We start from the raw sequence: 24,653 nt of genomic DNA on the forward strand, positions 1-24,653 counted from the left end.
GTGGTTATGTCATCTACTTGTTACAGAGTAAGGTTTCTTTATCTCCATTTGTTTCTAGTTTTTTAGGTTTTTGCTTTTTCCCTTTTTTATTTGATTTTTTTCATATTATAAATTTTTTCTTGATTTTGCTTTATTCTTCCATTATTTCTCTTTCAGAATAAACACACGTATATGCACAAATATACATACACATGTTCATCTTGCACTCCTCTTACATAAAAGGGAGCAAATGCATAAAACAGTTTTGCGCCTTGCTTTTTTCCATTAATATATTCCAGAGAGTCATAGTACTGTGTAAAATTACTCATCCATTTTTTTACTGCTGCATACCACTCTACTTTGCGGATGTACCAAAACTTATTCAACCAGTCTCCCATCAATTGACATTTGGGTTGTGTTGAACCTTTTTCTATTACCAATTAATGCAACAAGTAAGCTTATATATATTTCATATTTTTGTCGACTTCACTTAGGGATGGATTACCTCCAAACAGGATGGCTGGGTCTAAAGGTAAATGCATATGTAATACTGCTGGATATTGCCAGGTTTCCCTCTGTAGTGGCCATACCATTTGTATTCCACTAGCAGTGTTTGAGAAGGCTGTTTCCCCATAGCCTCTCCAGTGGAGTGTGGCCAAACTTTGGGATTTCTGCCCATCTGATAGGCAAGGAATGGTATCTCATTAGAATTTTGGTGTGCCTTCTCTTATAAGAAATAAAATTGAGTTTGCTGGGGTTCATTTGGTTCATGTTTAAGTGTCGTTGCATTTTTTCATTGAACTGTCGTTTTATTTTCTTGTGTCCATTTATATCTTTTGTCCATTTCAATTGTTAGTAACTCCCATCTCAATTTTAGTAACTTTAAATTAGGGATATTTATCCTTTTTTTGTGATATTATTGCAAATATTTTCCCCGATATTTTATGTATATGTGTTTTAAACTTCTCTCTTTTTGAATGCATTCATTTTTATTTTGGGGTGGTTAGAGTTGCCCCTTTTTAAAAAATTACTCCTTGATTTTGAGTCATGGGAGAGGTTTTCTTCATTCTTGAATTACAAAGCAATTTATATTTTCTTCATGTATCAGCACCATGATATCTAAATTTTAGAATCTATATATTTTTTTGAATTTCTGAATTTTTTATACAGCAGGTTCTTATTAGTTATCCATGTTATACATATTAGTGTATACGTGTCAATCCCAATCTCCCAGTTCATCCCACCACCACCAGCCACCACCCTCCACCCCCACCCCGCCACTCTCCCCCCCTTGGTTTGTTCTCTACATCCGTGTCTCAATTTTAGAACCTATATTTTAATATTTTTCTTATTTTTAGATTTTCCCTGGCTATTTTGTCTAGTTTGTTCTTCAATATGAACTTTATAATCAACTTGTCGAACTCCAGGAAAAAAAATTAGACGGTGTTTTTGATTGCGATCTCATTAAACATCTAAATTAGTGATGCTGAGTTTCCCTATCCAAGAACATGATGGATTTCCTTTTGTTCAAGTTACCTTTTCTGTCTTTCAGGAGAATTTTACTTTTCTACTGTGATGTCTAACCTCTTGTTAAGTTCATGGCTAGGTGTTTTTTGGTTTGGGGATGAGTTGTTCTCTTTCATTATCTTTTAATTGGATATCGTTTCATAAATGAAGGCTATTGATTACAGTGTATTAGTTTCATGTCATATTACTTCACTATATTTCCTTATAGTGTTTTCTTTGATCCTTTTGGGTTTTCCAGATGTACAGTTTTATTTTCTTTGAAAGGAGAAAGTTAGACTTTTGAAAGTCTTTTCTAATTCTTATGCTCCACATTGCTTTCTCTTGTTTAATTGCCTTGCTGATATCTTCAGAACAGTGTTAGCTGACAGCAGAAATAGAAGGAAGGCTTTTTTTTTTTTTTTTCCGCGGTACGCGGGCCTCTCACTGCTGTGGCCTCTCCCGTTGCGGAGCATAGGCTCCGGACGCGCAGGCTCAGCGGCTGTGGCTCACGGGCCCAGCCGCTCCGCGGCACGTGGTATCCTCCCAGACCGGGGCACGAACCCGCATCGCCTGCATTGGCAGGCGGACTCTCAACCACTGCGCCACCAGGGTAGCCCAGGAAGGCATTTTTGTCTTCATCTTGGCAGAGATCTTTCTAGTGTTACCTTATCAATTAAAATTGCTTTTTTGCCATAGGGCGTGTTTGTGTGTGCGATCATGCCAAGGAAAAGGTTATAAATTCCTATTTGTGTTTTTATCACTAATGTATGTTGAATTTTATCTGGTGGTTTTTGGCAACTGTGGGAGGTGATTATAGGGGGTTTTACCATAGGTATATTAATATGATGAATTATATCCCCAGGAGTTAAATAAATCCAGTTCATTCTAATCTTTAGCCACCCTTGCACAGACCTGACTTAGTAATGATATGTTTTTAATAGAATTGGATTCTATTTGTTAAAATATCTTATTTAAGATTTTTATATCAATATTCAAAAGTGAGATTGGTCTGTGATTTTCTCTTCTCCCCTTTTTTGTGCTATCTTTGCACCGTTTGGTATCAGTGTTATAGTCCATAAAAATAATTTGAAAAATCAATAAAACGTCCTGTAGCTTACCTTAAAAAAAAAAGAGAGAAAGCATAAACACAAAAATAAGAAAAAAAAATGGAGAAATAATCTCCAGAACACAGGAAGGTTTTTTTTAAATCATAAACTATTTTGTACAACTCTATACAAATAAATTCAAACACCTAGATGAAATGGACAGTTTTCTAGGAAAATATAGTTTACTAAAACTAACCCCAGCAGAATCTGAATTCATGGTGAAATTCTAAAAATCATATAATCCAGTTAAGTGCTTTCTTTATGTTTATTAATCCCTTCTATATCCTTTTGGTTTTCTTTGTTGTTCTTTCTCGTGCCCTTTGAGTTGCCTATTTAATTTGTTTTCGTTTTTGTTGATGTAAGTAATGTAGTGGAACTTCCTTAAAGTGCTGATCATAGGTTATACGTCTTGTTTTCATGATTGTTACTTTTAGGAATTTATGTACTTTCATTTCCTATTTCCTTTTGGACCAAAATGTTTAATTTTTAAAATTAATTTCCTGTTTTATTGCATTATAGTCAGAGAATGTGATCTGTATCATTTCTGATTTTTAAAAAAATAAATGTACTTATTTTTTATTATTTATTGTTTTAGGCTGCGTTCGGTCTTCGTGGGTGCACGTGGGCTTTCTCTGGTTGCGGCGAGCAGGGGCTGCTCTTTGTTGCAGTGCACGGGCTTCTTATTGTGGTGGTTTCTCTTGTTGCAGAGCACGGGCTCTAGGCGCGTGGGCCTTAGTAGTTGTGGCACATGGGCTCACTATTGTGGCTCATGGGCTCTAGAGCACAGGCTCAGTAGTTGGGGTGCATGGGCTTAGTTGCTCCACAGCATGTGGGATCTTCCCGGACCGGGGCTTGAACCCGTGGCCCCTGCATTGGCAGGCAGATTCCCAACCACTGCGCCACCAGGGAAGCCCCATTTCTGAGTTTTTTAATCAGGGTTTTTCTTTGTGGTATTAAACATTGTCAGTGGTCAGACCTGTCCCATATGCACTATGTTTGCTATTTGGGGGATTCAGAATTTGAAATGAATCTCTAAGATATACCTTGTTACGTCTTTATAGATCTGCAGTCACTTTTACTAGTGATGTGCCTGGATCTGTCTTGTTCTCAGAGAGATGTTTTAAAGTCTCCTATTAGTGTGTGTGTCTGTTTCTCCTTGTATTTCCTATAGTTTGTTTCGTAAAAGTAATTACTGTGTGGTGTGGTGAATGGGTTTTCATAACTGTTGTCTCTTTATTGTGAATTTTAGCCTTTTGCATTACTAAATGGTCTTTGTCTTGTGTTTCGGGCCTGAGTGCTTGTCTGATAAGATCACAACCCCTGTTTTCTACGTATTTTCATTTGCTGATTTTTCTTTGCCTATCCTTTTACTTTGCATTTTTCACAGCTCTGTAAACCTGCCTGAAAATTTTTTCTTTTAATGTCTCATTTAAACCCATTTAAACTGAATAAGCTGGTTTATTCATACAACTGATAAGTTTGGTCTCCATATTGCTTCATATTTCTATATAAAGTACCTTCGACTTACTGTCAGTTTTCTGCCCTTAAAGAGTGACATTCTGTGGGAAAACTCTTCCCGGGGCCTACTTCCTTTAAGTGGGAAAATTACCATGTATCACATGAAACCCCAGACTTCTAACCAGTGTTTTCAGATATAACAAAAAACAGTAAATGCATATATATATCCAACATGTGTTATACCTGGAAGTAAACTGCTTTAAAAATGACCTCCTGGTGACCAATTAGTATGATTGTTAGTAAATGGTTACCTTTAATGCAATAACATGTTTCCCAACATCTGAGACACACATGCCTCACACTTTCCAATATGCCTCCATATGACTGCGACTTGTGTTGGATTTGGAATGCCATTTGAAACTTTCCTCACACACGTATTAAAAATATTGTATTGCATTTGGGGAATTTAAATATTCTTTTTTTTCCATATAACTATCAACTAGAAATAAGAATATTAAGAGATTCATAGATTCTGTAAAGTTTGGGGATGTTAAAAATCAATAAGCAAAAAACAGTAACAACAAAAATCCCTAATAAGCATTCTACCGGGAAAATGTCAACCAGGAAGATATTCTCATTTGTTTCCCTATTCGAGTCTTTATATATAGGTTCTTTTATGATACGGTTTCGTGGATGTGTTTGTGTGTGGGTATGTGTGTTGGATATATCTATCTATAAACACTGTTTTTGTTCTGAGAGTTACCATTATAAATAGTAGGTATTAATACCTTTGTCTACTCTTTTTTAGATATTATCTATAATAAGCAGTAATGAAATAAGCTAGGATTTCTTCTCTTTCCCCCCAGCATCTAATTTTAAATCGTATCCAAAGGCAGTTTCCCTGAGATACTTTCCTTAACTGGCATACTTTCATATGCTTTCTCTCCCATTTTTGTTGTGTTATGTTGTCAGTGCTTAATATTTATATACTGTTTTGCTATCTTTATCTCCCATCATTTAGTCTTAGTTCTTTAATTAAATATATTCACCTTATGCCAATGGCTTTTTGGTTTCTAAAGCTCATTCTCTAGCGATTCCTTAGGTCTCATGTAACAATATATGCTTTGAGTTATTTCGTTGGTAACTAACTTTATTCTTCAAGGTCAATTTGACTGGATATAAAATACTTGACTTACATTTTTTTTCCCTTGAATATCTTAAATAAGTTGCCCACAGTCTTACAGCATGAAGTGTAGCTGATGAGAAGTCTGATGCCTGTATTATTTCCTTTCCTTTATAAGCAAATTGAGGTGAAGGAGGACAGGAAAGGAGAAGTGGATATACCCAAAGCTTTTTTTTTTTTTTAAAGAAACTCCATAGTTTTATCAGAATGTATTTCTTTGTTGCCCAGTCTAGTTCGGATTTCCCAGTTACACTGTATGCCTTTCAGTGTGTTGGTTCAAGTCTCCCCTCCTTTTGTGGTCTCCCCTCCTACCTTCCCTCACACTTCAGGAAATGTTTCTTGAATCATAGCTTTTAAGCTGTTGGTGGGAATGTAAACTGATACAGCCACTATGGAGAACAGTATGGAGGTTCCTTAAAAAACTAAAAATAGAATTACCATATGATCCAGCAATCCCACTACTGGGCATATACCCAGAGAAAACCACAATTCCAAAAGACACATGCACCCCAATGTTCATTGCAGCACTATTTACAATAGCCAGGTCATGGAAGCAACCTAAATGCCCATCAACAGACGAATGGTTAAAGAAGATGTGGTTCATATGTACAATGGAATATTACTCAGCCATAAAAAGGAACGAAATTGGGTCATTTGTTGAGACGTGGATGGATCTAGAGACTGTCATACAGAGTGAAGTAAGTCACAAAGAGAAAAACCAATATCGTATATTAACGCATATATGTGGAACCTAGAAAAATGGTACAGATGAACCGGTTTGCAGGGCAGAAATTGAGACACAGATGTAGAGAACAAATGCGTGGACACCAAGGGGGGGAAGTGGCGGGGAGGTGGTGGTGGTGTGATGAATTGGGTGACTGGGATTGACATGTATACACTGATGTGTATAAAACTGATGACTCATAAGAACCTGCTGTATAAAAAGATAGATAAAATTAAATTTAAAAATTAAAAAAAAAAGAATTCTGTTACTTTCATTTTCTTCTTCAAGGACTCCGGTTATACATATGTTAATCTCTTTTTTTTCTTCCTGTCTCCTTACTTCATTATTTTCTCTCAAATCCTTTTTACTTCTGTTTGAGAGATTTTGCGCAGATTAAAAATCTGTGCTACCATAATGACTTTGCCTGCCTGATGCCCCGGTTGAGGTGGAGCTGCCTGATTCCAGCAGGCTGCTCCACGCCTTCTCTGACTCCAGCAACTTGGTGATAGTCAAGCTACTGTGCCAGAAAGACTTTTAACCAGATTTGTGAAACAACGTTCCGAAGCTAAAGACATTATCTTTATTCTTGCACTAGTTACTGAAGCCCTCTTCTTGCCTACCTTTTTCTTACATCTTCACTTGTTATCATAAGAATAAACAGCACAGTTTTTTTTAAAAAGCAAACCAAAAAATCCTGTAACATAATCAAAATAAAATACATCCTTCCTCCTCGATGGTATATGGACCCACACCAGCCATGGAGGGAGGTGGGGAGGAGCCCAAAACAGATTGCAAACACGGACCGTTAGTGGTTGTATGCATAGGAATGGGTCTGGGCCAGAATCAGAAGTCCCCATCGGTCGACGGAAAGTGTATTCCTGAGGGGTCCTGGAACTCTCAGAACTGGACATCTCACTTCGGTTAGAGAGACAGGTCACAGGTATTGTTGATAACTTTAATAAATTATGAGATGAATGACTGGATCATAATCTATAATATGAAATGAACTGAAGAGCAAACTCCACTCTAAAGTATGATGTTCAAGAGAAGAGTCAGGTTGAAAACAGAAAGCATGCTCCTAGAAGTTAAAATAGTTACCTCTACCTCCTGGTTCATTTCAGAAAATCAAAGCCACTTGTGACATCTGGGGAACTAAACCTACCTTGATAGGCCTTTTCAGTTCTTTCCTCGTAAACCTCATCACAACTAGTCCAAAGATCGTCAAGCCATAAAACAGCCATGCAGCAAAACTGAAGTAATTGACTAATGAGTTTATGTCACCAGGGATGATATAAATGATCGCTATGATACCCTAGAAGAAAGAAGAAGGAGTTTTTAGGTCACTCGTACATGAAAACATGAACCTTATCACTTCACAAAAGATGGAAGAAGCCGTTTTTTTCTGTGGATAAACACTTTAATGTGAAAGAAAACTCGTATGTATCCCATTATATTTGGGGTTAAACCAGACTGGTGCTATGACAGCTCTTCGAGGTGTGATGGAAAGGACTTGGAAAATTTGTAGCTCTTTTAAGCAGGGGAGAAACAAAATGTGTATGTATATTGCACCAGCTTCCTAATTATGAACTTTCCTTCCAGAGAGTTTTCACTGGGGGAAAGGGCCCTGCACCATAAAACCCAGGCTGTCTAGGTCTGGTCTTGACTGCGTTAGCTGCAGGGTCCTAGACTTGTAATTCCAAGGGCCTTGTAATTCTGGGTCCTTTTTCTCATCTTCAAAGGGAGTAGGCTGACAGAGAATAAGGGCTCCCTCTGGGGGTGGGAGGAAGAATCTGGCCCTGAGGCTGGGGTGTGGATGGTCCAGAGGTGCCCAAAACAGTTGCATACAGCCAAGGACTATCCCTCACTGAGAAATTCCAATCAGAAGATGTCAAACACCTGTAATTCACAAGGGTCCCATGACTTCTGAATTATTGGACTGTAATGAGAAGCTGTTGTCATTAGCCACCTTGTAAAATGCCTTATTCTCCTTCCTCATAAGCTAGTGGGTTTTTGTACAGTTTGTTACCAGGGACTCAGAACATACAAATGTACATGTAAGAAGTGTAGAGGGTACAAGCTCAGAAGATTCAAACTGTCTTTCGTGGATAAATTCAGAACAAGGAGCAGAAGTTGGGTAAATTATTTGAATTGTTCTGAACTTTTTTATATACCTGTTTATATAACTGAGGGCTGGGGGAACCTGGGTCATTTGAAAATCACTGAGCTTAGTGATCAAGTTTACTTCATCATCCAAACTGAGGGACCCTCTGCCTTAAGGGGGTGTTTTTGTGGCAGAATTCATACTTACATAAAAGATGATGGCAGGGGCCGGAGTGAGGCGCTTGACGCTAACATAAGAGAGCACTTTAAGCATGTGGCCTTCCCGGCCTGCAACGTAAACAAGTCTGAAAGGGCAGTAATAAGGAAGTCAGTCGATGAGGGTGAAGGCTGCTGTATGATCACCGAGCAAGTGTGTCCTGAGCATCACTACCCAGGCCACAGAGAAAGGGACTGAGTTATGACCCTGGTGTCTTCAGGTAGGAGTCTAGCCTCTTGAGATGACTGCGTTTTGCAGAAGTAAGTGAGGTGATTAAATGCATCTTAGAGGAATGCATCCTGGTGCAGTGGGGTCACCTGTGGGGGGTGGGGTGGAGTGGGAGATTGAGGAGCCCCTTTCAAGGAGGAGGTACCTGATCTGAGTACTGAGATTTATGCAAGAAACAAATGTAAAAACTAGTCAAGGGCCTATGGACCTCAGTGCTTGGAGCACCTGACAGAAGCCAACACAGACATGCCTTGCACTTCCTAAATCCAAAGTCTGTATTTTTAAAAAATCAGAAAATCAAGGGTGAGTCAGCAGATGCAAACAAATGGCTGAGCCACCCCGTCCACCCCCCAAGAACTTCTGATGATTCAGGAATCTGAAAAGCTATCTTTAAAATGGTAAAGGAAAAGGAAAGGAGAGCTAAACAGAATTCCTAAGGAAACAAAAAGTTACTTTAATTAAAAAGTTAATCAACAACAGACAAATATACAAGTGAAAAAAGTAAAAGCTAGACTGAATATGAAGCATAGAAAAGCATAGAAAAGCATAGAAAAGAAAAATGTAGACATGAAATTAAGAGAAGAGACCTAGGAAGAAGCTCAAGTATATTGAATAGAGTAAGAAATTCAAAGAAGAGCACAGAGCCTTTACACAATCAAAAAACACTGAGCCTTCAAACTGAATCCTGTTCTAGACAAAAAGATACCCAGATATAAACATTAGAGTGGAAGGGAAAAAAATTTAAGCTACTGAATTTAAAAGATAGCTACAAAATTAGGGCAATCAGAACAACAGCCATGGCATGAGAAACACTTTCAAAGTGATGAGGGAAAATTGATTTGACTTTCAGATTAGAATACTACACAGCTAAACTATCATTCAAGACTACTGGCAAAATACATTTGTAGATAATAACTGTGAGACATTTACAGTTCTTCAGTCCTTGTTGGAAACTATTAAAAAATCTACAACCAAAGAGGACACTGAACTGAGAAGGAATTGATTGAAGAAGCAACATTAAGGAAATAGCAGTAAAGCACATTTGGTATGTATATAAGTATTGGATTTTTTGTTTCTGTCATGATGGACTTTTTTTGGAGGGTTGGTTGGGATTATAAACAAGGTGTAGCTGATACACTAGATGATATGAAAGGGAGAGCCCTTGCAAGAGAGGGAAGAGAACTGAGATAGGCTCTACTAGGTATTCATGTTAAATTTTAAAGATAATTGCTAAAAGAATAGAATTATAACTTCCATCCACATCAGCAGAAGAAAAAAAAGGAATAAAGGACATTTGATGGTTAATAAATCAGGGTAAGATTTTTTTAAGCCAAGAAAACACAAAGGAATACGTTAGAAATTAATCCAGCAGTAATCACATCCGGTGTGATCAGATTCCACTTGCCCAGCTGGAGACTCTCCGGTTGGGTTTGTTGAAAGAGACACAAGCCACAGCCCATGACACTGAGAAGTAGACAATAAAAGGGATGGGACATGTTACCAAAAGTAGCAGCCTTAAAGACAGCTGATTCAGCAATATCAGTATCAGAATTTAAGGCAAAAGAGGGAGCATTCCTACTGAAAAAGAGAACAGTCAGAAGATATAAAAAACAGAAGCCCTTGCAAATATACAGTAAAGGTAGAAGATCAACCATGTACAAAGCTAGTAGGAAGGTTAAAAGACAAAAGTAGTAAAACCATCTATATCCACAATAAGCAGTTAAAGAATACACAAAACAATTAGATGTAAAACACGTCAAAAACGGTAATCGTAAGGGGAGGAATGTACAAATGCAGGGTTGTTAAATACATTTGAAATTAAGAGATCAGCAACTTAAAACAATCATATATATATAGTTTGCTATATATAAACCACATAAATACAAACCAAAAATCTATACTAGATACACACATAAAAAAGAAAAAGGAATTAAAACTATCTAAAAAGATAGTCATCTAATCACAAGAGATGAGAACAAAAGAAGGAACAAAAAAGACCTACAAAAACACCCCCCAAACGAATAACAAAATGGCAATAAGAACATACATATCAATAATTGCTTTAAATGTATATGGACTAAATGCTCAAATCAAAAGACACGGCTGAATGGATACAAAAACAAGACCCATATATATGCTGCCTACAAGAGACTCACTTCAGATCTAAAGATACAGATTGAAAGTGAGTGGATGGAAGAAGGTATTCCATGCAAATGGAAATCAAAACAAAAGCTGCGTAGCAATACTTATATCAGACAAAATAGACTTTAAAATAAAGACTGTTACAAGACACAAGGACATTACATAACAATCAAGGGATAAATCCAAGAAGATATAACAATTGTAAATAAATGTGCACTCAACATAGGAGCACCTAGATATATAAAGCAAATATTAACATACATAAAAGGAGAAAATGACAGTAACACAATAATAGTAGGGGACTTAAACACCCCACTTACATCAATGGATGGATCATCCAGGCAGAAAATCAATAAGGAAACACTGGCCTTAAATGACACATTAGACCATATGGACAATATATAGAGAACATTCCATCCCAAAACAGCACAATACACATTCTTTTCAGGTGCACATGCACTGTTCTCCAGGAGTGATCACATGCTAGGCCACAAAACAAGCCTTGGTAAATTTAAGAAAATTGAAATCATAGTGAGCATCTTTTCTGACTACAATGCTATGAGACAAATCAACTACAAGAGAAAAACTGAAAAAAACATAAACACGTGGAGGCTAAACAATATGCTACTAAACAACCAGTGGATCACTAAAGAAATCAAAGAGGAAATCGAAAAATACCTGGAGACAAATGAAAATGAAAACACAATGATCCAAAATCTATGGGATGTAGCAAAAGCAGTGCTAAGAGGGAAGTTTATATGCCTACCTCAGGAAATGAGAAGACTCTCAGACAACTTAATTTTACACCTAAAAGGACTAGAGAAAGAACAAATGAAACCCAAAGTTAGTAGAAGGAAAGAAATCATAAATATCAGAGCAGAAATAAATGAAATAGAGATTAAAAAAGAAAAATAGAAAAGATCAATGAGGAACTTCCCTGGTGGCACAGTGGTTAAGAATCCGCCTGCCAGTGTAGGGGACACGGGTTCATGCCCTGGTCCAGGAAGATCCCACATGCTGCGAAGCAACTAAGCCCATGCGCCACAACTACTGAGTCTGTGCTCTAGAGCCTGAAAGACACAACTACTGAGCCCGCATGCCACAGCTACTGAAGCCTGCATGCCTAGAGCCCATGCTCTGCAACAAGAGGAGCCACTGCAATGAGAAGCATGTGCACCTCAATGAAGAGTAGCCCCCACTCGCCGCAACTAGAGAAAGCCCATGCACAGCAACGAAGACCCAACACAGCCAAAAATAAATAAATAAATAAATTTTAAGAAAGGAAAAGATCAGTGAAACTAAGAGCCATTTCTTTAAAAAGATAAACTCAATAAACCTTTAGCCAGATTCATCAAGAAAAAAAGAGGGCCCAAATCAATATCATCATAATTGAAAAAGGAAAAGTTATCAGCGACACCACAGAAATACAAAGGATCATAAGAGATTACTATGAACAAGTATATGCCAATAAAATGGACAACCAAGTACAAATTGACAAATTCCTAGAACTGTACAATCTCCCAAGACTGAATCAGGAAGAAATAGAAAATATGAACAGACCAATTACCAGTAATGAAATTGAATCAGTAATTTAGAAAAGTCCAGGACCAAGTGCCTTCAAAAGTGAATTCTACCAAACATTTAGAGAAGAGCTAACACCTATCATTCTCAAACAATTCCAAAAAATACAGAGGAATGCTTCTGAACTCATTCTATGAGGCTAGCATCACCCTGATACCAAAGCCAGACAAAGATATCACAAAAAAAAGAAAATTACAGGCCAATATCACTGAACATAGATGAACATAGATGCAAAAATTCTCAAAATATAAGCAAACTGAATTCAGCAACACTTTAGAAAGATCATATACCATGATCAAGTGGGATTTATCCCAGGGATGCAAGGATGGTTCAGCATCTGTAAATCAATCAGTGTGATACATCACATTAACAAATTGAAGAATAAAAACTATATTATTATCTCAATAGATGCAGAAAAAGCTTTTGACAAAATTCAACAACCACTTATGACAAAAACTCTCCAGAAAGTGAGTAGAGAGAAAACACACCTCAACATAATAAAGGCCATATATGATAAGCCCACAACTAACATCATACTCAACAGTGAAAAGCTGAAAACATTTCCTCTAAGATCAGGACCAAGACAAGGATGCCCACTCTTGCCACTTTTATTCAACATGTTATTGGAAGTCCGAGCGACAGCAGTCAGACAGAAAGAAAGAAAGAGAATGAAAGAAAGGGAAGCCAAATTGGAAAGGAAGAAGTAAAACAGTGACTGTCTGCAGACAACATGATACTATATACATAGAAAATCCTAAATACACTACAAAATAAAAATAAAAATAAATACTACTAGAGTTCATCAGTGAATTTGGTAAAGTTACAAGATACAAAGTCAATATACAGAAATCTGTTGCATTTCTATACACTAACAACAAACTATCGGAAAGAGAAATTAAGGAAACAACAGCATTTACAATTGCATTTTAAAAAAAGAATAACACACCTAGAAATAAACTTACCTAAGGAGGTGAAAGACCCATACTCAGAAAACTGTAAGACATAGATGAAAGAAACTGAATACAACACTAACAGATGGAAAGATACACCATGTTCATGGATTGGAATAATTAATATTGTTAAAATGACCATACTACCCAAGGCAATCTACAGATTCAATGCAATCCCTATCAAAATACCAATGGCATTTTTCACAGAACTAGAACAAATAATTTTTAAATTTGTATGGAAACACAAAAGACCCCAAATAGCCAAAACGATCTTGAGAAAGAAGAACAGAGCTGGAGATACCACACTCCCTGACTTTAGACTATACTACAAAGCTACAGTTATTAAAACAGTATGGTTCTGGCACAAAAACAGACACACAGATCAATGGAACAGAATAGAGAGCCAAGAAATAAATCCACATGCTTATGGTTAATTAATCTACAAAATAGGAGGCAAGAATATGCAATGGAGAAAAGACAGTCTCCTCAATAAGTGGTGCTGGGAAAACTGGACAGCTACATGTAAAAGAATGAAATTAGAACATTTTCTCATACCATATACAAAAACAGACTCAAAATGGATTAAATACCTAAATGTAAGACCAGAAACCACAAAACTCCTAGAAGAAAACATAGGCAGAACACTCTTTGACATAAATTGTAGCAATATGTTTTTGGATCTGTCCCCTAAGGAAAAGGAAACAAAAACAAAAATAAACAAATGGGAACTAAATTTAAAAGCTTTTGCACAGCAATGAAACCACTGACAAAACAAAAGACAACCCACTGAATGGGAGAATATATTTGCAAATGATATGATCAATAAGGGGTTAATATCCAAAATATATAAATAGCTCATACAACTCAACATCATAAAAACAAACAATCTGATTAAAAAATGGGCAGAATAACTGAATAGATATTTTTATAAAGAAGACATACAGATGGCCAACAGACATGAAAAGATGTTCAACATCACTAATCATCAGAGAAATGCAAATCAAAACCACAATGAGATATCTATCACCTCACACCTGTCAGAATGGCTATCATCAAAAAGACCACAGCAAATGTTGGCAAGGATGTGGAGAAAAGGGAGCCCTTGTACATTGTTGATGGGAATGAAAACTGGTGCAGCCACTGTGGAAAACAGTATGAAGGTTCCTCAAAAAACTAAAAATAGAGGGACTTCCCTGGTGGTGCAGTGGTTAAGACTCTGTGCTCCCAGTGCAGGGGGCCTGGGTTTGATCCCTGGTCAGGGAACTAGATCCCACATGCATGCTGCAACTAAGGGTTCACATGCCACAACTAAGGAGCCAGAAAGTCACAACTAAGGAGCCCATAAGCCGCAACTAAGGAGCCCGCTGGCCGCAACTAAGGAGCCCACGTGCTGCAACTAAGACCTGGCGCAACCAAATAAATTAATTAAATATTTTTTAAAAACTAAAAATAGAATTATCATATGACCCGGCAATTCCACTCCTGGGTATATATCTGAAGAAAACAAAAACACTTAATTCAAAAAGATACGTGCACTTCAATGTTCATAGCAGCACTATGTACAATAGCCAAGCTATGGAAGCTACCTAAGTGTCCATAAACAGATGAACAGATAAAGAAGGTATGATACACACACACACACACACACACACACAATGGAATACTACTCAGCCATAATAAAGAATGAAATTTTTCTATTTGCAACAATGTGGATATAGCTGGAGAGTAGGTATTATGCCTAGTGAAATAAGTCATACAGAGAAAGACAAATACGGTACGTTGTCACTTATATGTGGAATCTAAAAAATAAAACAAACTAGTGAATTTAAAGAAACAGACTCACAAATATAGAGAAACAGACTCACAGATATAGAGAACAACTTAGTGGTTACCAGTGGGGAGAGGAAAGTGGGGAGGGGTTTAAGAGGTACAGACTACAATGTATAAAATAAGCTACAAGGATATACTTACTGTACAGCACAGGGAATATAGCCTATGTTTTATAATAACTATAAATGGAGTATAATCTTTAAATATTGTGAATGACTATGTTGTACATCTGGGACTTTTACCCGTGGGACATATAATATTATAAATCAACTATACCTCAATAAATTTAAAAAAAACAGGAGCCCATAAAACATAGGAGGCAAAGCTTGACAAAACCACTGTGAGAGCATAAGATTTGAACAGTCAAGGTACAAACTTAATGATAACATAAAAACCTAGAAGTTAGTAGAATACACATTATTTTCAAGACCATGGGAACACTTATAAAAATGGCAGTAAGCCACAAGGGAAGTCTTAAAACTTCTCAAGAAGTAATATTGTAAAGATCACACTCTCTGAGTACAATACAATAACATTAGAAGTCAGATTTACACAGGCCAAAAAGACTCATTTTTAAAAACTACTTTTTGAACTTTGAAAAGATATAAACATAGTATTAATTCCCAGAACAAGTCAGTGAAACTGGGAGGAAAGGGACTGCTAGATGGAGGGGAGACTTAGACTCAAGATGATGCTGTGAATTCACTCTTTAAATTCTGTCAGTTCTCCACAAATCAATATATAAATTCCATGCACTGAAGATGCAAGCACGACTTTTCGGAACTGGACAAAATTACTGTAAGTGCATCTGGAATGCTAAACAGGCAAGGAGAAGTCTGATGTGGGAGCACCAGTCCTACCAGATTTTCCATTACTGAAGCTGTGAAACATGTAATAAGTAAGATAATAGCACAGGAAAATATTTAGCTGTGAAACAAAGTGAATCAAGTACATTGGAATGATAATGCTGGATTTCAAACCAGTAGGAGAAAGGGTGGACAATAGGTAAATGTTTGGGGAAAAAAAGTGAGATTTATGCCTCACGTCAAGACGCTTTCTAGATTGGTCAAAGAGCTAAAGTAAAATGCTAGAAGAAAACATAGGTGGGCATTTTTGAAAGGAGAGAGGAAGGTCTGTTTATGTGAGATAGAAAACTCAAAAACCAGTAAGCAAAAATCTTAGATTTGACCTCATAAAAATGATATCCAACATAATTCAATGTAGCACAAGCCCCTGGCCAACCCCCAAGCTGCACAGGTACATAACTATACAAAGTTAACTCAAAATGGATCGTATACCTAAATGTAAGAGCTAAACCTAATAAACATTTAAGATAAAACAGAAGAGAAAATCTTTGTGACCTTGCGTTGGGCAAAGGTTCTCAGATATGACAACGAAAGCATGACACATGAAAAAAAAAAAAACCTGATAAACTGCCCTTTGTCAAAGTTAAAAGCTTTGGTGTTCAAAAATACCACTAAGAAAAGGAGAATAGCTCATAACCTCGGGGCTGCACGCGGGTAGGTAGACTAGAGGAAGGGGAGCAAAGCGTGCCGGTGTCTTTTTTTTTTCCTTCCCAGTGCAGTGCGTGAGTCTGCGGGTAGCCGGAGGTGCGGAGCGTGGGGCCTGGCTCGGCCTCCCGGGCGCGCGTGTGACTGCGGCGGGTGCCCTTCTCCTGCACCTCCACGAGTTGGAGGAATGCAACGGGCGTGCTCCCGGGTTGCCGGGGATGCAAGCTCGTGCTCGCCGCTTCAGCGGTCGCCCGTCACGCAAGCACTCCAGTCCCCTGGGAGTTGGTTTCGCGCCTCGGTGCGCCCCTCCTCACCCGGCCCCTCCCACCGACCTCCGCTCCCGCTCTCTCCTGGTAGCGAGTCTGCTTCATCCCTGGGGTCCCTGCTTGGGGGCAGAGAAGATGGCTGGCATACGTCTGCTGTTGGGGGGCGACTTCCTGTCGCCGCCGCCGCCCCCGCCCCCGCCCGAGCCAGTGCTGGAGCAGTGGCGCTATAGCCACGAAAGTGACCGGCAGTGGGCTCTGCGGCGCAGCTTCATCTGTCGACACCTGCACAGCTATCCCGGCGCTGCCCTAGACCAGCTCCTCGCGCTCTCCGCTGCCTGGACCAACCACGTTTTCCTGGGCTGCAGGTACAGCCCACGCTTGATGGAAAAAATTCTCCAAATGGCTGAAGGTATGGATATGGGGGAGATGCCTTCATATGATCTGATGCTGTCCAAACCTTCCAAAGGTCAAAAACGTCACCTCTCAACATGTGATGGTCAAAATCCTCCTGAAAAGCAAGCCGGTTCCAAATTCCATGTGAGACCTCGTTTTGAGCCTGTACATTTTGTAGCTAGTAGTTCAAAAGATGAAAGACAGGAAGATCCTTATGGCCCTCCAGCAAAAGAGGTAAATGAACAAACACATTTTGCCAGCATGCCAAGAGACATCTACCAAGATTATACTCAGAACTCTTTCAGTATACAAGGTGGAAATTCTCAGTATTGTGATTCATCAGGATTTATTTTCACAAAAGACCAGCCTGCAACAGCCAACATGTATTTTGACAGTGGGAACCCTGCCCCCAGCAGCACATCACAGCAGGCAAACTGCCAGTCAGCTCCTGAGCCTTCACCGTCACAGACATTTCCTGAGTCAGTGGTAGCCGAGAAGCAGTATTTTATTGAAAAATTAACAGCAACTATCTGGAAGAACGTTTCTAGTCCAGAGATGACTTCTGGATCTGATAAAATTAATTACACATATATGTTAACTCGTTGTATTCAGGCATGTAAGACAAATCCTGAATATATATACACTCCTTTAAAAGAAATCCCTCCTGCTGACATCCCCCCAAATAAAAAACTTCTAACAGATGGTTATGCTTGTGAAGTTAGATGCCAAAATATCTACTTAACTACAGGTTATGCTAGCAGCAAGAATGGTTCCAGGGATCGAGCTACTGAGCTAGCTGTAAAACTCTTGCAGAAACGTATTGAAGTTAGGGTTGTCCGACGGAAATTCAAGCACACGATTGGAGAGGACCTTGTGGTGTGTCAGATTGGCATGCCTTCATATGAATTCCCTCCAGCTCTGAAACGACCAGAAGAGCTGGTGGTGCTGGCTAAAGAGGCTTCTGGACAGCCAATTTTTAATGCTTCTGCCAAACACTGGACCAATTTTATCCTTATAGAAAATGCAAATGATGCAATTGGTATCCTTAACAATTCTGCCTCATACAACAAAATGTCTGTTGAATACAAATATGAGATGATGCCAAATTGTACATGGCGTTGTCGAGTGTTTTTGCAAGATCACTGCTTAGCTGAAGGTTATGGAACCAAAAAAACAAGTAAACATGCAGCTGCTGCTGAGGCTTTGAAAATCCTTCAGAAAACACAACCCACTTACCCATCTGTCAAAAGTTCACAATGCCAAACAGGCTCTTCACCCAGGGGATCTGGGAAGAAGAAAGATATAAAGGATCTCGTAGTTTATGAGAATTCTTCAAATCCTGTGTGCACGCTGAACGACACAGCTCAGTTTAATCGAATGACAGTTGAATATGTCTATGAAAGAATGACAGGACTCCGATGGAAATGCAAGGTGATTCTAGAGAGTGAAGTCATTGCAGAAGCAGTTGGAGTGAAGAAAACTGTCAAATATGAAGCTGCTGGGGAAGCTGTGAAAACCCTCAAAAAGACCCAGCCGACTGTCATTAACAACTTGAAGAAAGGATCTATTGAAGATGTGATTTCAAGAAATGAAATTCAGGGTCGCTCAGCAGAGGAGGCTTACAAACAACAAATCAAAGAAGATAACATTGGAAATCAGCTGCTGAGAAAGATGGGTTGGACGGGTGGTGTTTTAGGTAAATCTGGTGAGGGCATTCGGGAGCCAATCTCTGTCAAAGAGCGTCATAAGCGGGCAGGGCTTGGTCTTGATGTAGGGAGGGTAAATAAAATTGCCAAGGGAGATATTGAACAGATCATCAGAAACTACGCCCTCTCGGAGAGCCACACGGATTTAACCTTCTCTACAGAGCTGACTAATGATGAGCGGAAGCAAATACATCAGATTGCGCAGAAGTATGGTCTTAAGAGTAAGTCTCATGCGGTGGCCCATGATAGGTACCTGGTGGTAGGCAGAAAAAGACGGAAGGAGGATTTACTAGACCAGCTCAAACAGGAAGGCCAAGTGGGGCGTTACGAGCTTGTGATGCCTCAAGCGAATTGAGATCTTACTAATTTATTTCGTAAATGCCTAATGAGGCAGATTCGTGGATTAAAGAAATGCTGCATGTTCTGGTTGCAGAGTATATTCATTAAGATGTTTCACCTTGTTCATTTCATAGAGTGCTTTATTAGATATTGGAACTTGAAGAATTCTGTCCACTTGTATTAGCTTAATCCAGCAGATAATATCGTGCGGTTACTGTTTGTGTCTTTGATATTGCTGTGTCCCTCAGATTTTCGTAGTTTGTACAAAGTAAGAACACATATCCAAATGGAATTTCACCCCAAGAAAGAAATTCCCATTTTAAAGGGCATAGCACAGCAATTTGCAACAATATGTAAAGTTGATATTGACTACAATAAAACTACAGTCTTAATTCCAGACTTAACTGAAGATGTCAGGTCATTTTGTATTATCTATTTTCATCTTTATGTGAAGCCAGTTATAGAAGGTTTAATAGTAAATTGTGCTGTACGTGTAAATGTCCTTACCAACTAAATGATGTAAAACTTTGTTAAAGTAATTTTAGTGTTCATTTATTTATAACTTCTACCATGTGGTTTCCAGAATATTGGAAGTGATATACTGTATCTTGTGATATATGAGTGTTAACAAATTCTAGTCTTCATGCTGAGAGAGCACTACTTGAGAGAGCAATTGAAAAGTTCCCAAAACTTTGATTCAGTCTGAAGAAAGGAAGCTGGAACTGTCTGTTCTTGGTGCCTTGCAGAGAGACTCGCAGCAACTCTCCGCCATAGCTTTCACATGATTTGGGTGTATAGCACATCCAAGGTGGCCACAGCTGTGGTGGAGCTTGGTAAAAGACTGAAGATACATTGGTGCTTTGATGAAAAGGTTAGCGGGCTGGTCCCTCTCTCAAAAAGCTTATTTAACCCCCAAAGCCAACTTTGTAACCTATTTAAAACTGCTATTTTCGCTTATTTCTGGAATGTAAAAAAAACTGTATAAAAAGGATTAGTGTATGCTTCCTGAATAAAAAGGAGCCAAAGTTGATCAAAAAAAAAAAAAAAAAAGAGAATACAAGGCACAGACTGGGAGAAAACACGTGCAAATCAGATACCTGATAAAGGATGTATCTAGAATATATGATGAACATGTACAACTCAATAAGAAGATAAAAGGAAGCCCAATATTTTAAATGGACAAAAGATTTGAATAGATATTTCACCAGAAGATATACGAATAGCTAATAAGCACACAAAAAGATGCTCAGTATCATTAGTCATCAGGGAAATGCAAATTAAAACCACAATGACAGGGGTTCCCTGGTGGCGCAGTGGTTAAGAATCTGCCTGCCAATGCAGGGGACATGGGTTTGAGCCGTGGTCCAGGAAGATCCCACATGCCACGGAGCAACTAAGCCCATGAGCCACAACTACTGAGCCTGCGCTCTAGAGCCCATGCTCCGCAACAAGAGAAGCCACCGCAATGAGAAGCCCGCGCACTGCAACGATGAGTAGCCCCCACTCACCGCGACTACAGAAAAGCCCGCATGCAGGAACAAAGACCCAACGCAGCCAAAAATAATTAATTAAAACAAAAAAACACAGTGTCATACTAATACCCAGTGGAATAACTTTAAGCAAAAGACAAATACAAGTGTTGGTGAGAATGTAGAGAAACTGGAACTCTCATGCACTGTTTACAGAAATTAAAATGGAGCAACCACTTAGAAAAGAGTTAAGCAGTTTCTTTAAAAGTTAATCACAAAGTTACTATATGACCCAGCAATTCTATCCCTAGGAATCTACCCCAGAGAAATGAAAGCATTTATGTCCACACAAAGACATATATGGACAGGCTCTTTGGTGGGGCTAATGGCAGACTCCGGGAGGGCTCACGCCAAGGAGCACTTCCCAGAACTTCTGCTGCCAGTGCCCTTGTCCCTGCGGTGAGCCACAGCCACTCCCCACCTCTGCAGGAGACCCTCCATCACTAGCAGCAGAACCAAATGAGATACGAGTAGGAATGCCATCCCTCAGAGTTCCCAGAGACACCCTGGAGCTTCATCCGGACTAATTTCCTTCCGCGGACAGGCCATAGAACTCGCAAAGAAAGAGCGTCCTCCAGGCCTGCACTCAGGGCAACTCTGTTTCTGTAGCATTAAAAGTGTTCTGTTACTGAGAAAATACCCCCAAGCAGAAGATACTTACACGTCGCCACGCACGGCACTTGGGGTAGGTCCACTGTGAAGGTACCCGGGTTTTCGGGCATGGATTTGTGCTAGAAAAGCCTTTTCAGAGATCTCTAACATAAGTTACGGGTCCTTCTGCAATGAGCAGACAAATGAGAGGGAACCAGGGACTCACCGGAATTCAACTCTTTCACGAGAGAGGACATGGTGTTAGTGACAGAATCCGCTGCTACTAGAGAAAATGCCCTGTAATGGACCTTCCTTTTTCCCTCAGAACAGAGAGTACATCATTCTCTCCCTTCAAAATGTAAGCTTTTATCCCCTATAAACAGTGGATGAGAGCATCTTTTTCCTCAGTCTCCCTGGATATTACTGATGTTAGACAACTTTTTTTCGAATCTGCTAGGCAAAAGATCTACATGTGAGGACCTGGAAGGATGTTCGTGATATATCGCTAATTCAAGGAAGACGCAAATCGCAGACCAAAATGCAATGCATGATCGAATTTGTGTGAAAAGAGTATGTGTCCATAAAAGCACCCTTAAACATTAAAAAAAAAAGAGAGAGACAAATATGTACATGAATGCTCACAGCAGCGTTACTCACAATAGCCCAAACTGGAAACAATCCAAATGTCCATCAGCTGGTGAATGGGTAAATGAAATATACATCTATAAAATGGAGTACTATTCAGCAATTAAAATGAATGAACTGATACCCGCTAGGACACAGAGGAACCTCAAAAAGAATACGCTAAGTGAAAGAAGCCAGATGCAAGTGTCATACTGTATCATTCCATTTACATGAAATGTCTAGGAAAAGCAAAGTCAGAGAAAAGTCAGAAGCAGATCAGTAGTTGCCTAGACCTGGAGGTGGGAAGGGGATTAACCATACTAGGCATGAGGGAACTTTTCAGAATGATGAAAATGTTCTAGAATTGGACTGTGATGATGTTTGCACAGCTTTGTAAATTTACTAAAATCACTGAATTGTCGAATTACAAAGTGAGCTTTATGGCATTTATTCCTCAGTAGAGCTGTTTAAAATGTGTTTCTATATACCTGCAACAAACCATCAGAAACTGAAAATGTTTACATTTTTGAAAATACCATTTACAATAGCATGAAGAAATATTTCAGAGTAAATCTGACAAAATATGTGCAAGAATTTGTATACTGTATACTGAAAGCTGTTACTCAAAACAATATTTTTTTGAAAAAAGTTAAAGAAGACCTAAATAAATGGGGAGCTAGTCCATGCCCGTAGATTGGAAGAATCAATACTTTGAAATGGCGGTCCTCTCCGAACTGATCTATGCATTAGGTAAAGCTCTAAGGAATGATTTTGTGGCATGGATTTCTCTCTTTTTTTAAGCGTCTACGTGCTTATAGTTTGGCAATTTCACTCTCAGAACTCTATCCACTCAGAACGCTGGACAGCCGGGCAAAGACGTGTTCACGAATGTCCCCTGTCGCAGTGTTTATAAAAACCACCCCCAACTAGCCCGTGAGTGGAGGTGATGTGAAACTATGCTCCATCGTAAAGGGGATTCCAAAGCAACCGTCTCTACACCGGATAGGGTCCAGAGGCTCGGCAGGGGCTGGAAAACTGCCTGTTTATGTAAATAAAGTTTTAGTGGACCGTAATCACAGCTTTTGGCCTTTCGACTGCAAAGACAGAACATGACAGGTTTACACGGGCTGCAAGCCTAAAACCTTCACTATCTGCCCTTTAAGTTTACCAATCCCTGATCTAGACTGTGTATCTATTAACCTGAGAAGATGTTCAAGAAAGCTCATTCGGTAAAAAGTCCCACGGGTCAACCTCGCTCACCCGGGTCGCGAAGCCCCGCCTTGCGCTGGGGCGGGCAGCACTGTCCCCGCTCCCTCGCTCCCTCGCTCGGGGCCCGGGGGCCCGCGCAACGCGCCGGTCCGCGCACGCTTTCGGCTCCATCACCCCAACTCAGGCCTGGCGCCGCCCTGTGCGCACTCCGCCCCGGGGTGGGGGCCCGGCCCTACCTGCCCGCCGTAAAGCACGTCCCGTTAGCGGCGCCGAGGGTTGAAAACGCCACGAAGAGTGGAACGACCCACGAGGCAGGGTAGAGGACGCGGTCACCAAACGTCTGCGAGAGAAGTGGGTGCGTCCTGAGACCGTGCGCGCCCCCAGGAGCCACCGGCCCCGCAAGCTGCTGTGCCCTCCCAGCGGCCCCGCTGAGCTGGGCTCCCGGACACCTCCGGGAGGCACAGTGGAGCGCCCGTCGGGAGGAAACGACCTCCTCTGCGGATGGTGATGGACATCTCTTCTCCACCTCTTCCTGGCATAATTCGCAGTGTTTCAGCAACCTCTGCCGCCCCTGCCTCTCCCTCCCTCGGAATGACCTGGTCTCCCTCCCCTCTGAGCCGCCTATTCTCCGGTCAGTGGCCCGTCAACAAGCTGCGTCTCTCCACGCTCCCCATCCTTGTCACATCATTGCCTGTTTTTAGTTTCATTTCCTGTCCCGCTCCAGCTCCGAAGGCCTCCTCCAGCACGTGGACCCCACCCACCTTTCCACCTGTCCCTCACACCCATCCCTCTGTCCTCTTCCCTCCTCCCCCAGCTTGAATTCCACAGTCCATTATTATAACTCCCTCTTTTAATGACTCCTTTGCTCTTTCTCTCCCCTACACTTGCCTGTCAAAGCCCCAACCCTGGTGAAGTCCAACCCTGCTGCAGCTACACTCTGTGCCTTCCCCGGTGCGGGGGAGGGGGGGGGCGCGGGCGGGGTGTGCTGGGAAAGCAGGACCTGCCACCTGCTGGCAGCCTGGAACCTCAGCTGGGTGGCTGGGACTGCCCTAACCTGCACACCCTCTCCGCGTCTGGTCTCCTAGACGATTATTTCCCTCCCCCGCGGTGAGGGCCTTTCAACTTGAGCACTTATCCCTTGCCTGTCCCCTTCCCACACACCAGGCACCCTCCCGCAGAGACCCTGGGCACTCACCACGGCCACAGCCTGGGACTGCAGGAGCTCGGTGGCTGTCATCACAGTGAAGTAGGACACGTTCATGAGGATGTAGCACCCTGTCACCAGCGGGATCCCGATGATGATGGCCAGGGGCAGGTTTCTGGGAGGGGCAGGGACCCAGGGACCCAGTCAGACCAGAGCATCCTGTTAGAGACTCACAAGGTTGTTGTCCTCGTCTACGCCTTTCTTCCACCCGCCCCGGCCAGCCCTCCACCTGCTCCTGGGGTGGGCTGGGGTCACAGCTGCCCTTCCTGAGGCCCAC

The 24,653-nt window shown here is 40.5% G+C and overlaps 2 protein-coding genes across 3 annotated transcripts in view; one reads left to right on the forward strand and one right to left on the reverse strand.

The window, feature by feature from the left end:
• Nucleotides 1-24,653, reverse strand: part of SLC7A9 (solute carrier family 7 member 9) — a 34,960-nt gene that overhangs the window by 3,635 nt on the left and 6,672 nt on the right. For both annotated transcript variants that reach the window (XM_049703863.1, XM_033413782.2), the window contains exons 7-10: nt 24,368-24,491; nt 23,409-23,512; nt 8,265-8,361; nt 7,119-7,268 (exon numbers count right to left, since the gene is read on the reverse strand). In XM_049703863.1, coding sequence (XP_049559820.1) covers nt 7,119-7,268; nt 8,265-8,361; nt 23,409-23,512; nt 24,368-24,491 — 475 coding nt within the window. The remainder of the gene's footprint in view (nt 1-7,118; nt 7,269-8,264; nt 8,362-23,408; nt 23,513-24,367; nt 24,492-24,653) is intronic.
• On the forward strand, nt 16,396-22,895 carry LOC101271327 (NF-kappa-B-repressing factor-like). The gene has a single exon (XM_033413780.2). The coding sequence runs from the start codon at nt 16,734-16,736 to the stop codon at nt 19,233-19,235; it is 2,502 nt and encodes an 833-aa protein (XP_033269671.2). The 5' UTR covers nt 16,396-16,733; the 3' UTR covers nt 19,236-22,895.

The sequence above is a fragment of the Orcinus orca genome, chromosome 20 (assembly GCF_937001465.1).
Source record: "Orcinus orca chromosome 20, mOrcOrc1.1, whole genome shotgun sequence".
NCBI lineage: Eukaryota > Metazoa > Chordata > Mammalia > Artiodactyla > Delphinidae > Orcinus > Orcinus orca.

What these genes read in the sequence shown, in the direction of transcription:
- LOC101271327 (XM_033413780.2), top strand. Translation starts at nt 16,734, where the DNA reads ATGCAAGCTCGTGCTCGCCGCTTCAGCGGTCGCCCGTCACGCAAGCAC.